This window comes from Capsicum annuum, chromosome 6, assembly GCF_002878395.1.
Source record: "Capsicum annuum cultivar UCD-10X-F1 chromosome 6, UCD10Xv1.1, whole genome shotgun sequence".
Lineage (NCBI taxonomy): Eukaryota > Viridiplantae > Streptophyta > Magnoliopsida > Solanales > Solanaceae > Capsicum > Capsicum annuum.
In genome coordinates this window covers 164,273,406-164,289,009 of record NC_061116.1, presented here as the reverse complement: position 1 = coordinate 164,289,009, position 15,604 = coordinate 164,273,406, and the positions used below count along the sequence as shown (strand labels likewise).

At 37.3% G+C, this 15,604-nt stretch overlaps 1 protein-coding gene across 11 annotated transcripts; it reads left to right on the top strand.

Moving 5' to 3' along the window:
* The first annotated feature begins 978 nt into the window (after window positions 1–978).
* Window positions 979–14,139, top strand: LOC107873058 (E3 ubiquitin-protein ligase MIEL1). Of its 11 annotated transcripts, none has more exons than XM_016719764.2 (12): window positions 979–1,487; window positions 2,927–3,014; window positions 3,291–3,347; window positions 3,429–3,461; window positions 3,567–3,644; window positions 3,784–3,827; window positions 3,915–3,955; window positions 10,969–11,051; window positions 11,136–11,227; window positions 11,327–11,396; window positions 12,958–12,999; window positions 13,699–14,139. In XM_016719764.2, exons 1-12 carry the CDS (start codon window positions 1,342–1,344, stop codon window positions 13,822–13,824), a joined length of 900 nt encoding a protein of 299 aa, XP_016575250.2. In that variant the 5' UTR covers window positions 979–1,341; the 3' UTR covers window positions 13,825–14,139. The 11 variants fall into 11 exon arrangements, 10 of the variants coding, with proteins under 10 accessions (XP_016575250.2, XP_047270891.1, XP_016575252.2 ...); XR_001675086.2 differs by having other exon boundaries at window positions 1,249–1,487; window positions 11,327–11,434; window positions 13,699–13,797; XM_016719765.2 differs by having other exon boundaries at window positions 1,259–1,487; window positions 2,942–3,014.
* Window positions 14,140–15,604: the final 1,465 nt, after the last annotated feature.

The following is a 15,604-nucleotide window of genomic DNA, read 5'->3' as shown; positions in this document are numbered from 1 at the left end:
TTGGAAAAGTAACAATCAATTATGTTATTAAATTATTTAAGGTACTATATTATGTTTTTAACTAAATAAATTACTTAGGGTAGCTTTTTTTTTCATTTTAGGATCATAACGTGAAAAGGGGGGATTGCCATATATTATATTATTTTATAATATATTATATTATATTTTAATATATTTTAGGAATCCTTAGTTTTATATATTTTAGGAATTAATATTATAAATATAATTATATAATAAATTAATGATGTGAAAAGACGATTTTACTTATGGCGAAGACTTTTAATGAAGGGCAAAAAGTTCAAATCATTTTTCTAACAGTATTCACACTTTTAATATGTTATAAATTATAGATATACATTTATGCCACATCAACTAATATTAACTGATAGCATCTAACACGGTTGACCAAAAAAATCACATCTTATTAGGAAACCATTTGATTACCGCGCTTCCACCTTAATTTGTTAATCACTAGGCCAATATTTTGTTAGCACCACTAGACTGTTAAGGTGTTTACACAAAAAGGTCTCAAATTGAGATTAAATTTTGGATGATAAAAGTAATAGTCGCTATTCTTTAGATGCGCACATGATAAAATCCCACAAATCATACAGTAAAAGTAAGTCGCATCAGGTACGTCCGCGCAATAAGCTCGACCAAGAAATATCGCTTAAGAAAATTTCCTGCCTAACCAATTTGATCACCCCTAGAGGTCTCGCATTGAGAATTTATGTTCAATTCCCTCCAAAATAGCCATGCCACTGCTCCAATCGCCCCTTAATTGTTGTACCTTGTTCTTTCAGCAATTAATTTGATAATATGAAATTTAAAATCTATAAATTTATCTGTAAGAAAATACTACAATTCTCTTTTATATTAAAAAATTATATAATTGTTAGTTTAATTTATTTATTATTTTTCGAACTTGTCCAATAGAGGAAAGTATATTTTAACAAAGAAGGATCATACTTCGGAGGTGAATCAACCTATATGAACCCTTTTAACAAAAGTTATGGTAGAGTAATTAACTAGAAATTTTAGATCTGAGTTTTCCTAACGTGAATTCACCTTCGTTAAATAAAAACATTTTACTCCTTTAACCCCACTATAAAACTTTTGAATTTGATTTAATCCCAATACGAGACATCTAAAGAGAAATTAATTTTTAAAGTTAAATCATTTTTTACTGACCCAATGTCAACTGTCAACCAAGTACCTTTGGTGGTCAATGCCCAATGGCTTCGCATATCAAAACTGTTTTGTGTAGATGCCCATAACAAGGTTATAAGTTATAACCCTTCACTATTCGCCAATTAACGGCGCTTATCCTTTTTGTCTCCCATGCTCCACAGGTCACAAGCCAACTATCTTATCCTCTTCCTCCACCCCACGCCACCTTTAGTCTTGTTCTTTTTTTTTTTTTTGGTTTACAAGTATTTCAACAATCGTGAGATTCATTCTTCGTTCCTCAATCAGTACATTTTGCGGTAAGAATTTAGCCATAGAATTTACTTCATTCGTCACCTTTAGTCTTGTTGTATTTTCATTTTAAATTATTTATCATGTTACTTTTATACACAAATCTTAAGCTATATCAAAAGAAATTGAAATTGTTTTATTCTTATTTATATTTTAAAGTGTAATCTATTTTTATTATATATTTACTTTGTCTATGTGTCGATATATTAATTGAGATATTTGTAATTTTTAAAAATTACTGTTATAACAAAATAAAATGTGAACATGTAATTATTTTTATCTTGAATTATTAAAGTGATAAATAATTTAAATAATTATTTTTTATAAATCATGATAGATAATTTGAGGGCGATAGATAGAGTATTTCTTTATTTCCAAATATGGAATATTTAATACTATTGTATATATATACTCCCTCCGTTTTATTTTATGTGTGTCATTTCCTTTTTAATCGTCTCAAAATTATATAATAACATTATTCTCATTTATTTTTAGTGGGTTCTACTTATTAAGAAAAGTCAACTAAAAAGTAAACACTAAGAGGGTAATTTTGAAAATTTTATAAAATTATCACTTATTTCTTAAATTTTATGCTTAATTAAATGATAACACATAAAATGGGACGGAGGTAGTATTTTTTTGTTTGGTTAAAATTGTAAATTGTTGCAATATCTTAAAGAGGGTAGTCTGAATAATTAAATGGCAGCATATATAAAGGTCCTTGTCACTTTACGTGATGTCATTTTCACTTTGATTGAATTTTGGGTTTTCAGCCCATCCCTCTTTGTCTCCTCTGCCCTCCTCCCTCGGCTAATTACCATTTTCTTTGTTAGCGGGGGGTGGTGGGTCTACTTAGTTTTGCTGCAAAAAAATGGAAGGCTCCTCCAATGAACGCCTTGATTTTGGCAAAATGGGTTATGGGTACGAAAAAATAATGTACATTTATGCATTTTTAATGTATATATTATGTATGTTATCCTTCAGATTTAGGCTGTAATGTGTGTAAATGTGCCTCTTTGACTGTTTGATTAGTGAAGTAAATTATGCAATGCCTTTATTTAGCTTGTGGGTGAACTTCCATGTTTTTTTTTTTGGTAACCATGGTGTTTGGGTCAGCTTTCGCGTAGCTCGATTTAATTCATACCTGCTGCTTCCCACCAGCAGCATAACTCTGTGGCTTGTGGCCTGGAGGATAGATGGGAGGAATCGCGTAGTATGTTTTTGTCTCTACTAGGATTTGAACCCGAGATCTCATGTTCTCTACCCACTTCATTGACCACTAGCCACACCCTTGGGTGCGGGTAAACTTCAAGTTTACGTGGGATTGTCTGTTGTAAGTTTCAAGATTGAAACATTGTTAGTGTCTGATTGGGATTTAATAGATTTTCCTCTAGATTGTTGTTTAAGTTTATTATGATTAGATGATTGATTTATGGGGATGTGATAGATGCGTGCACTATAGGAGAAGATGCAGGATCAGGGCACCTTGTTGCAATGAAGTCTTTGATTGTCGCCATTGTCACAATGAAGCAATGGTAATCGGACAATCCCTTTTATCTTGAATTTGAGGGGGGAGCCTTGGTGTAACTGGTAAAGTTGTTGGGTTCGAGCTGTGGAAACAATCTTTTGCTCCTCAGTCTCTTGTAGAAATGCAGGGTAAGACTGCGTATTATAGACCTTTGTGGTCTGGCCTTTCCCAGGATCCCGTGAATCAGCAGGAGTTTAGTGCACCGGGCTGCCCCTCTTTTGTCTGCTTTATTAACAATCTGATGACAGTTTGTCATATTTTTGCGCTGTGTTTATTTCACTAGAGCTTGTTGCGCAATATTTTTGATCGGCATGAACTGGTTCGACATGATGTCAAGCAGGTATTATTTTGCGGTTTATTCTTCTTTGATATTATGGTTTGGAAATTCTTACACAAAGTATGTTTTCTTTTGGCATGTCAGGTCATTTGTTCAGTTTGCGATACAGAGCAGCCAGTACGTGTCCCTTTATTTGAATGTAGCTTTTTTGAATTTGATTTGTGTTTCTCGTTTGGTGATATATGAATCAATTTTCTTATGTCTTTCTCTTTTTCAATTTAGGTTGCTCATGTTTGTACAAATTGTGGTGTAAATATGGGAGAATACTTCTGTGAAGTGTGCAAATTCTATGACGATGATGTAATTATCCTGTGCTTAGACTGAATGAGATTTATTCGTTACCACTTGCTCAGAGCTCAGTTTCTGCAATTCTTTAAGGTTTAGACACTTTTACCAACTACTATATCAATGCACTTATTTGTCTACTCCACTGTTACAGATAGACAAAGGGCAGTTTCATTGTGATGATTGTGGAATCTGCAGGTTAGTATACACGTTGCACTGGTAGCTTTATATTGAATATTTTGGTGCTTCTGAAGTATGCCAATTAGAATATTATCTTTTGTGCAGAGTTGGTGGTCGTCAGAACTTTTTTCACTGCAAGAAGTGTGGTGCGCATTACAATTTCTTATTATTTTTTGAGTTCCACTGGAACTGCTTTCTTTTTCTCAAGTTTGTTATGTCACTTGATTTTTCTTTATTTGCTAAACTGTGAAAGCGTTGGTGATTCTGTAATCTGTACTGTGGGACTCTATTGGGTCTCTCATCCTTTAAAATATTTTCTATTCGTTCCTGTTCTTGACTTGTCTTCTATGGGACTGAAGAAAGAATTACTAGCGACTAACATTAAATGGGCAGTATAGAATTAAATTCTTTTTTCCTTAGATTGTAATCTTAAAGAATACCAAGTATGGATGCTTCAATCCTGTTTTTTGATTACAAAATATGTTCGTAAATTACAAGCATGGATCTTTGTTTTTTACTTTATTGTTTATGCACTTGTAAATTATCAAAGTCTATACAAAGATTTTATTTACTCACTCTATACTAGTTGTAAACACCTATGTTGCTAGGACTCTTCAAAAATGTCAGTGGCTGCGTGTTGGATTTTTCGAAAGCAGTTTACTTTTGGAGAATCCAACACGGGTGTGGCATCGAAATTGAATAGTCCACGCAACTTGGGTAAACACGATTGTACATGCATGGTATCAGTCTTATATACATGCACACTTGTTGTTATTGTCTTTTTCTCCCTTGCGGAGTGTGGTATATCGGAGTATTGTCCCAGTATTTCCTATCGTTCCTGTTATTGACTTGTCTTCTATGGGACTGAAGAAAGAATTACTAGCGACTAACATTAAATGGGCAGTATATAATTAAATTCTTTTTTCCTTAGATTGTAATCTTAAAGAATACCAAGTATGGATGCTTCAATCCTGTTTTTTGATTACAAAATATGTTCGTAAATTACAAGCATGGATCTTTGTTTTTTACTTTATTGTTTATGCACTTGTAAATTATCAAAGTCTATACAAAGATTTTATTTACTCACTCTATACTAGTTGTAAACACCTATGTTGCTAGGACTCTTCAAAAATGTCAGTGGCTGCGTGTTGGATTCTCCAAAAGCAGTTTACTTTTGGAGAATCCAACACGGGTGTGGCATCGAAATTGAATAGTCCACGCAACTTGGGTAAACACGATTGTACATGCATGGTATCAGTCTTATATACATGCACACTTTGTTGTTGTTATTGTCTTTTTCTCCCTTGCGGAGTGTGGTATATCGGAGTATTGTCCCAGTATTTCCTAGAGTTCTCATGGTGAAACTCCATCTAAGTGTGCTTTGAGTGGTTGAAATTCCCTGCTTTCTCATGTCACTGGTTAATTAGTTGGTTGGTCAATGCAAGCAGAGTTGTTGCGGGGTCAATTTTTCTTCGTTTACGGTTTAACCCCGCAGGATAGTCAGGCACTGTGACTCAGTCTTCTTCTTTTTTCCTCAAGTCTACTTTAACTCTTAGAATATTGTAGGCATACAAAAATATCAGATGCGGCACATACAAGAATCTCTTCCCAACTTTGTATTAAACTCGTGCTATAAAGAACACGGTAGAATATTTAAGGCATACAAAAATATCACACAAGGCACATACAAGAATCACTTCCCTACTTTGTATTAAACTCATGCTACAAAGAACACTCAAACTCATGCTACAAAGAACACACGAACTTGCACCCAAGGGTGTGGCCTAATGGTTCAATGAAGTTGGGATGAGCATCATGAGGTCTTAGGTTCAATTCCCAATAGAGACAAACAATAGGTGTTTTCTTCCCATCTGTTCTAGCCTCGGTGGACAGAGTTATCTGGTACCTGATGCTGGTGGGAGGTGGCAGGTATCCCGTGGATTTAGTCAAGGTGCGTGCAAGCTTGCCCGGACAACACGGTTATCAACAAAAAAAAAAAAAAAGAACACAAACTCAGCCTTACAAAAGTTTAGCCAACACAACCATTTTGCCTTGTGACAAGTCTGGCAGTGCCCCTATATGGTGCCACTTGGCCTTGTGACATGCCAAGCGCATGAGCCTTATCCTATCCTATGCCGTTGACATCCCAAACTGCCAAAGGATTCAAAATAATTCGAATTACAAGGCAACTGCCTTTGCCAGCTAGGTTTTCCTTGTGACAAGTCTGGTAGTGCCCCTATATGGTGCCACTTGACCTTGCGACATGCCAAGCGCATGAGCCTTATCCTATCCTATGCCGTTGACATCCCAAACTGCCAAAGGATTCAAAATAATTCGAATTACAAGGCAACTGCCTTTGCCAGCTAGGTCAATGTCGGCTAAAAGTCAAGAACCGCCCAACTGCACAAATGTGCAAGGCACCCAGGCACTGCCAGCTTGTTTTGGTCCCAACCGGCCAGTGTCTCGCTGGGTCCTTCACACCTTTCCTGCTTTCATGCCATTTTTGGGAAGCCTGTCTGCGCCGCATGCCCTTGACCTTGCCTGGTCCATCTATCTTGCCTTGTCTTAGCTTAGCTTGTCCAACCCTTTACATGCTTTTTCCACACACTGCCTTGCCTTGCCTTGCCTTAGCCACGCCAATGCGAAGGTCTTATCATGACTTGGTACCTAGGCACATGCCATGGCGTCACAGTCCATGCCTTGACTGCAAATGCCCTTGCCGGGCTGTCTTGCCTCATGCCAACATCATGCCAACAACCGTTATAGGGTCATGCCAAGGGTCCATCATGTAAATCCCTTGTCATGCTCGTGCCATGTATGATTAGTCAAGTCGAGTGGCAACAAACTTCCCCAACCAGATGAGCTGGTTGCTCTCGACGAGGCAGAATCCAAGTACGCCTTGATTTGGTCTTCGAACTGCCACAACTGCACCCCTTTTTCCCAAGTTGTATTATGCTCATGCTTGTCCTTGCATTGAATCAGAAATTCTGTCCGCCTATTCTTCTTGCTATAACCCAATGTCTGGTGATCCAAGGTTTTCTCAATTGTCCCCTCATATTGCTTCCGCACCATAGGACGAGCATGTCTGGGTGCCGCCCTTGCTGGATCCTCAGCATCAACGGTTTCAGAAAACTTACATGGAAAGTGGGGGTGCACTTTTGAGTTTTTCCAGTAGATTAAGCCGATATGCTACTCCGCCCACCTTTTCTGCAACTGAAAAAGGCCCGTCATACTTTGGAATCAGTCCGCGGTGTCTTGCCTTGCTACTAATTTTCTTCCAGATTTGTGGAGTTAGTTTCAACAACACCTTGTCTGCAATCTGGAATCCCAAATCAAGCATATGTTTGTCAGCGAACTTCTTCATTTGCTTTGACGCCTTTCTCAAATTGTCTTGCCCCTCGCCAACAATTCTTGCTTGTCACACGCATACATTTAGTGACTACCAGTGGTGTGTCGAGCTGCATCTCCAACACCTTCTCAAATGGATCTTCTCAGTTGCCGAAGACCTGTGCTAATTGTAACAAGTCTGTGCACTATCTAGTAACTTAACCAGTTTCCTTGATTAGCAGTCACATAATAAAGTAAGTACTCTTCAAGTAGATGATTTATCCTTTTGGTCTGTTCATTCATTTGCGGGCGATTCACTGTTGAGAACTTCAAATAAGTACCCATCATCTTGAATAAAGCAGTCCAAAATTGGCCTGTGAATCTCAAATCTCGATAACTCACATCACTTCCTCAAAGTTTGTTACTACATACCTATAGAACAATTTAGCAGCTATCTCAAAAGAACAAATAGTAGGAGCAGTAATAAAATCTCATACTTTGAGAACCTGTCTACCACAACCATAATTGATGGAAACCCATTGATGAAATCCATAGAAACGGAAGTCCACAGATGCTCCAGAACTGGTTAGAGCTGTCGCAATCCAGCTTCTTTCTTCCATTCAGTCTTGTCAAGTTGACACATAAGACAAGTCTTCACTAAACCCTCAATGTCATTTCCATTTTTGGTCAAACATAATTTTGACACAATAACACCCATCATCCTTTGAACACTCGGATGACCAGCATATGTAGTATCATGTGTCTTTTTTGAAGAGTTCGACACAATCCAACACCTTGAGTAGCAACGATTCTCCTCCCTTACAGATTATTCTCAATCCAATATCGTCTAACTGTCCGCTCTTTCACTTGTTCCATCAGTTTGACATACAATAGATCATTTACGACGTATAGTTAATTGTATCTAAAAATTCCTAGTAAGTGAATAAACAACAACAAATACCTCTTTATGACTCAATGTATCCACAACTTGATTTTGCTTTCTAGGTTTGTATACCCACACAAAGTCATATTCTGCAAGAAACTCCTGCCACCATGCTAGCTATGCACTCAATTTCTGTTGAGTTTTGAAGTACGTATTGCCACATTGTCTGCCCTAACAATAAACTTTGTTCCAAGTAGGTATACTCACCAAATTTGATGGTAATAATGGAGTACTGCAAGCATCTTCTCTCTTTGAGCAGAATATCATTGCTCCGCAGGATTCAACTTTCTGCTCTCAAACTCTTCCAGATGATCCTCCCTGACTAGCACGCCCTCACTGTATAATCAGATGCATCAATGTGTACTTCAATGGTCTTCAATGCATTGAAAATCTTGTCACTTGGATCTGACCAAGCCCACTTGACATTCTTTTTCAACAATCCAGTCAAAGGAGCATCCCTTTTTGAATAGCCCGCAATGAACTTCAGGTAGTAATTTGCCAAACCCAAAAAACGATGTTAATTCTTTTACCCCACTTGGTGCCTGTGAATCAACAATTGTTTGCACCTTCTTTGGATCCATTCTCACTTTATTTTCAACTAACCAAGTGACCCAGAATCTTGATTTCTCGTCTAAAAAATTCTATTTCTCCATTTTGACAGAGTTGAAATTCTTTGTCATTGCATCACCTTCTTCAAGTGCATCAAATGATCTTCTAGAGTTCTATTATAAATGATCATATCATCTAAGTAAACTACTACAAAGTCATCGGGGTGCTCATAAAGAACATGATTCATTAATTTGCAGAAAGTAGTTGGGGGGCATTGGTTAGCCCAAAGCCCCAAACGACATTACAGGGAGCTGAAATCTACCATACCTAGTTACCCAAGTGGTCTTAAGGGGCATCCCCCTCGGCTATGTGAACCTACCAATTACCCGATCTCAAATCTAACTTAGTGAAAAAACTATACTTAGAAAGCCTATCCAGCATGTCTTTCATCAGCAGCCTCAACCCCAGCCCCCATGTACTTATTATTCACAATTACCTTATTTAGTGCCCTATAGTCCACACACATTCACAATGTTCCAATCTTGCTTCTTCTGGAACAGAATGGGTGCGCCATATTTGACCCTTCGAAGGCTGAATCAGACCACTCAAGCAACTTAGACAGTTACTTCCTTAATTTCGCCAATTCCAAAGAAGACATGCGATAAGGAGGACGTGCCGGTGACATTGATCCAGGAACAAGTTCGATCCTCCGATCAATGTCCTGCTTAGGCGGCAATTCTCTGGGCAGTTCGGTAGCATCACATCCTTGAGCTCAAAATACCTTTTAATCTTGTCGTCTTAAATATGCTATGTGGAAAGTTGGAATAAAGTGTTATCAAAAAAGGAAATAGACATTCTTTTAGAAACAGACTAAAACAAGAAGTAAGAGAAACAAATTGAAACTGAGGGAGTAGTTCAAAGTTATACTTAATAAAATCTAAAGCTTAAATATTTGAGTTTTTTTTTTTTTTAAATAATTCTAACAACTCTTTTGTGTTTAACAGTTAGAATTAAATTAAGTTTTTTGAAAAAAGAAGCCAGACCCACTAAGCTGACCCACTTTTTTAAAGGGTCCGTGGGGTGGGCCGGTCTCACAACAACAACAACAACAACAACAACAAACCCAGTGTATTCCCACAAAGTGGGGTCTGGGGAGGGTAAAATGTACGCAGTCCATACCGCTACCTCCGAAGAAGTAGAGAGGCTGTTTCTGATAGACCCCCGGCTCAAGATGAAGAACAGTAAACAAGGTTGTAATGAAACAAGAAGCAGGATAGATGACATAACAGAAATATGGAATAAAATTAACAAAAATAGAAATTAGCGAAATATGAAATAAGAGAAATAAGAACTAAATGAAATAAGGACTAAGAAAAATGACACCCACCAAGTAGGAACATACACTCACAGACCAAAGACACCCACCACACCCAAACTCTCTTGGCTAGAGACTCCTACCTATGGACACAGTCCTAAGATTACTAACTCGGCTATATAAGATCTCACCTAACTACACACTAGCCTTCTACCCTTATCCGCGACCTCCACACCTTCCTATCTAGGGTCATGTCCTCAGTAAGCTGTAGCTACTCCATGTCGTGTCTAATCACCTCCCTCCAGTATTTCTTCGGCCTACCTCTACTCCTCCTGAAGCCATCCAAAGCTAGCCTCTCACACCTACGAATTGGGGCATCCGTGCCCCTCCTCATCACATGCCCAAACCATCTCAATCTTCCTTCCCGCATCTTATCCTCCACCGAAGCCACTCCCACCTTCTCCCGGATAATCTCATTCCTAACTCGATCCCCTCTTGTAAGTCAACACATCCAACGCAACATTCTCATTTCCGCCACCTTCAATTTTTGAATGTGGGAGTTCTTGACTGGCCAACACTCTATTCCATACAGCATGGCCGGACGGACTGCCACTCTGTAGAATTTGCCTTTAAGCTTAAGGGGCATCTTCTTATCACACAACATTCCCGAGGCGAGCCTCCACTTCATCCAACCTGCTCCAATACGATTAGAGACATCCTCATCAATCTCGCCATTCCCCTGAATCATAGACCCAAGATCCGTCCCTGCCCGTTCTCCTTATCTATCCCCTGCAGCCCCCACCCCAAACCCACGGTCCCCATTCTCTTGGTTCGTCCCGGACCGGACTGTCCTCGTTGACAAACATATTCCAACTAAACTAAAGCATTTTACTTCTCTTCCTTTTCTTTTTGGTATAAATTCTCTCACCAGTAGGCATTCATATTATGTTGTGGCATCTTCTATCTCTGTCATTTCAGTGCTGAAAATGTTATAGTTTCTTCCCCTTAAGCTGTTCATTATGCAGGTTCTTGCTATTCAGTTAGTTTACGTAATAACCACTCATGTGTGGAGAACTCTATGCGGCATCATTGTCCCATTTGTTATGAGGTATTGTTTCTTAAGTGTGTTATTCCTTCGGTATGGATCCTGCCACAAATTCTTTTCATTGCTGTGATAATTTTCGACATGCAGTATCTCTTTGATTCTCTTAAAGACACAACAGTAATGAAATGTGGGCACACAATGCACACTGAGTGCTACCACGAGATGATAAAGCGCGACAAGTAATCACTTACTTTTATCTATTTATGCTGTGTATTGGTTCTCACTACATTAAAGGGTAAAATTTATGTTCTCTGACTATTATTCTATATGGAATTCAGATGCTGCTGTCCCATATGTTCCAGATCAATCATAGATATGTCAAGAGTTTGGAGAAGAATGGATGAGGAGGTAGGCTCTTCAAACTGGTGCAAATAAAACTCTTGGAGGTTGGTTGAGTCCAATTTCCAGAGGATGCATATTATCATGTAAAAGTTCCAGGCTTAACAAACTTGTGCACAGTTGATTACCTTTTAAGCATGCTAAAGTAATTGCTGTTATTTCTTATGGGATCAAAATTATATAGTTCGTAGAGCATTAGTTTTTTGCAGTTTTAACTGTACGAGGTTGATCTGGGTCCAATTTCTTGAGGATGCAGTCTTATTGTAGAAAGTTCCTGCATATTTAAAAGCTTAGGAAGTTTGATTATTCTTCCTACATATATTTCAAAATTTTGTGTTACTTCAAAGGGCTCAAACCTTAGAACAGGTTTAGCATGCTTACAAATTTTTGGTAGTGCTTCAAAACCGTTTTGGTTTTCTAGTTTCAGTTAACAAAGTTTGGGCTGGTACATAATGTTGTTATTCTACTTTTATCTCTGAAGATGAACTTATGATTATGGGGATGATGCTATTCCATGTAATCCTTTTTGCTTGTCATTTTGTCTTGTGACATCCATAGTTACCTTGGTTGGTCTCTGTTGAATAAATGTGGTGTTCTTGTAGTTAAATTTCATCTTTCCCTGCATCTCTTTCTTAGAAAAGAAATTGCGTAAATTCTTCCTTTTTTCCTCCCATGCTTTCCCATTGGTCAACAATAGAGGCTCTCTTTACCAAGAGGAGAAGAATAAGGACCCCCCACAAACACAAAAAAAAGAGAGAGAAGAAAATGTGATCCTCAAACTTATATTGGAGTTCTCATTGACTTTATTGGAAAAAGAAGAAAAGTATCTTGCATGTGGTATCTGCATTTATAATTAAGAGTCAAAGTCGTGAAAATATTACTACAACAGTGTTTAAGTGGATTTCTAGTTCCCCATAACTATATGACAACAGTAGAGGATATTTCATTTCCAGTAAGTACTAATGCAACTTGAAAATTGTGTAGTGCAATTCAGTATTGTGAATGGACTTGGTTCCTGAAAGATTGCTAGTCCTCACCTACTTGATCGTCTTGTAAAATGGTTGTGGTTAATCACAACGACACTGATAACTGCTTGAAGAGCCATATCTTTTCCTTTATTTTCAACCTGTAGTGAACGACGTTTTTGAACATCTAAGTTGACATCCGCTTTTCTCTTTGTCTTGCTGTGAAACTGCAGTTTCATGAATGTTTGTTATCAATTGTTCTGTTACTTCTGATGTTATTCTGTGCTGGTTATCAATTGATCGGCTACCTCTGAAATTAGTTATGTTCTTGCTAAGTTAGTTGCTCATGCTATTGTTATTGCCAAGTTTCCTTCAGGGCAATGACCTTGTTTACTCTGTGAACTGAGCTTAAAACATTTTCGTCTCAAGCTTGACATGCTATTTCCATTGCATTGCAGTTTCTCTTAAAACGAGGATACTGGGAACTGGAAACTTCTAAATTTAACTGGACTTTTGCTTAAATTTTATTTTTAACTAGTTTTCAAGAATCTTCTACACCCAGTTGAACTTATATTCTGCTTCAACTTCAAAATCTTTTGTTTCAGATTGAAGAGACAATTATGCCTGAAGATTTCAGAGACAAGAAGGTACACTTGCACTTTTCTTCTCATATTTTTAATGTTGAATTGTTTTGGTAGTCTATTTCAGAGGGCTTACCAGGTATGGGGTGTTTGGTTCTGCACTCTGCAGTACCTTAATGAATCTTTTTAGCATAAATGATGATGAATGTAAAGGATCTGTTAGTTACCATGTTTCTTGCAAAATGTTTTCTAGGAAAATAAGTGTGTTTCGTACTTATTTCCTTGTGTTTGGGACGTGAGCGAAAAATATTATCCTAAAGGCATTAATTTATAATCTACACATAAAGTATGGAAGGTGGGGGTGGGTTAGGGGTGTGGGGTGGTGGGGATGGGGGCTATGGGGGTGGGGGAAGATGAGGTGGGTTAGAGGGTGAGCGGACACAATCAATGTGGAATCATGAATGTCACTTGTGGAACTTGTTTTCCCTACTTCTACTAGGGAAGCCATTTTCCTCATTTTTAAGGAACTTGTTTTCAACGTTTTCCAAAAATTTGACCAACCGCACATAAGTAAATTGAAAAACGTTTTTTAGAAAATGTTTTCCTCCATACAGAATACTTTTTACTGATTCCTCATTTACAACAATAAATAGTTAAAGTCCATGCTGAACTACCTTAGGTTTCAATCTTTGTCATCCTTGGCAATCAGCACATCTTTGCTTCTTGATCAACTTGCTTAACCCATTTAACTTGATCACTTTGCAGGTTTGGATTCTGTGTAATGACTGTAATGATACGACTGAAGTATTCTTCCACATTATCGGTCAGAAATGCCGACACTGTGAATCATACAACACCCGTATGATTGCAGCTCCAGTTCTTCCTCAATAACAATTTATGGTTTGATCTTTGCCAAGTGTGATTCTTTTCAATCCTTCGTATACGATTTGCTGCATTTGCAACACAACTCAACTTGCATTGCGGATGCATTTGTAATATTATTCTTTCTCCTAAGACATGGAATAGAAAAACCCAACTGATTTCACACTGAACTTGTAAGTACCGTATCGAAACAAAGTACATCAATGGATGAAGGTATTTGAATTCATGTAACCATTTCGAACTCTGATGGGGCTAGGCCTGCTGTAACGGACATGAGATTTTAAATCACTGTATATTTTTATAAAGGAGCTTTTTGGTTGTACACATGCTTCTGGCCCTTTAATGATCTTGCATCGTCTAATAGCTGATGTTTTACTGTTAAGATGATAAAAATCAGACTGCTAAGTTTACCCACCCACATGGGTGTTGTACTAAATTATATGGAGTATCAGATTACCATGGTTAAGTGACTAAATGAAGTGAAAATGCATGTTTACTTAACCATGGATAAATGAGAAAAAATCACATGTAAACAGGTATCATGTATTTATTGATTTGGTGTAAACACCATGTGCGTGTAATTTTTAACCAAAAAAAAGAAAGAAAAAGAAAACTCTTTATGGCTTCTACTTCTTTCCTTTTTCCTTTTTGAAAATTAGTGCATCATGCTAAAGTTGCTGAATGTCATTTTGAAAACACATGAAAATGTTTCAAATGAACCTTTTTATGTTATTTGCAAATTGCAAATGGTTGCAATTGTGATGACTATTGCTATTTGTTCTAGTTCGTTTGTTCAACAATAAGATCATGATTTTTATGTAAATTCATTCCCTATAATTTACGTGCAATTAACAAGGAGTTGCAAGCAACTATGAGTAACAAACAGTAGATCCACTTACTCACAGGTTGTGGTGGATGAATTGGATCTAACCTTAATTTAGAGGTTTTGGTTTCGAGCCATGGAAATGAAAAAAATCCTGGTCGGGAGCACTCCTCCCTTTCATTGACCTTCTGTTCCACATCATAGCAGAAACTGCAAACAAGAATGGCTGTGTAGTATATGACCAGAAAATCAATGTAAAACCATATAGTAGATCAGTTTGCATTCATTGTTTCAAGAATTCTAGAATATAAGAAATACAGTTGGGAAAGATCCTCAAAGAATATTAAGCACAACACATGACATCTAGTTACACCCATCATTATACAATTTCCCCCCAAAAAGATAATTCCTATATTTTTGGTTTTGTTTGTTCTTGGTTTAAGTTATACTAGTATAGATACCGCGTGATGCGCGGAATGTTTTAAAAACATTAGTCAATAAAAATATGAACTTTTTCATTGAAATAATAAAATTGATCAATTTTTATTGTATCACATTGATATAATTGATTAAATTAATTATGACATATTAAATATAATTTTTTAATAAATAATTCAGAAAAGTATAGTAATAAAAAATCAGGGTAATCTTCCTCATCTTTGAAGTGGGAATGCTAAAAGAGAGAGTCAAAATCATCAGATATGAAAGCTTGCCCGATTGAATACAAAGTTTAACATCCTGAACGAACTGCTTTGCTTAAGCTAGCGCACCGCTCCGTGGGCTTGCCGGTTTTCACACACATTAATGAGAAAATTAATCATTAAATTTACTTGAAATCCCCCACCCCCATGCCCACCCCCACCCGACCCCCCCGACCCACTGCAACGATCACAAAATCAAATCTATATAGCTAACGATAAAGAATTGTGTGTTTATTAAAAAAAATTACATTGTTCACTATCTAAA

Bases quoted from the DNA above. Each gene is read 5' to 3' on its own strand.
- LOC107873058 (XM_016719764.2), top strand. From the start codon at position 1,342: ATGCTCCACAGGTCACAAGCCAACTATCTTATCCTCTTCCTCCACCCC. The intron at 1,488-2,926 runs GTAAGAATTTAG...GGGATGTGATAG, and splicing joins CTCAATCAGTACATTTTGCG to ATGCGTGCACTATAGGAGAA. The intron at 3,956-10,968 runs GTGCGCATTACA...TTCATTATGCAG, and splicing joins TTTTCACTGCAAGAAGTGTG to GTTCTTGCTATTCAGTTAGT.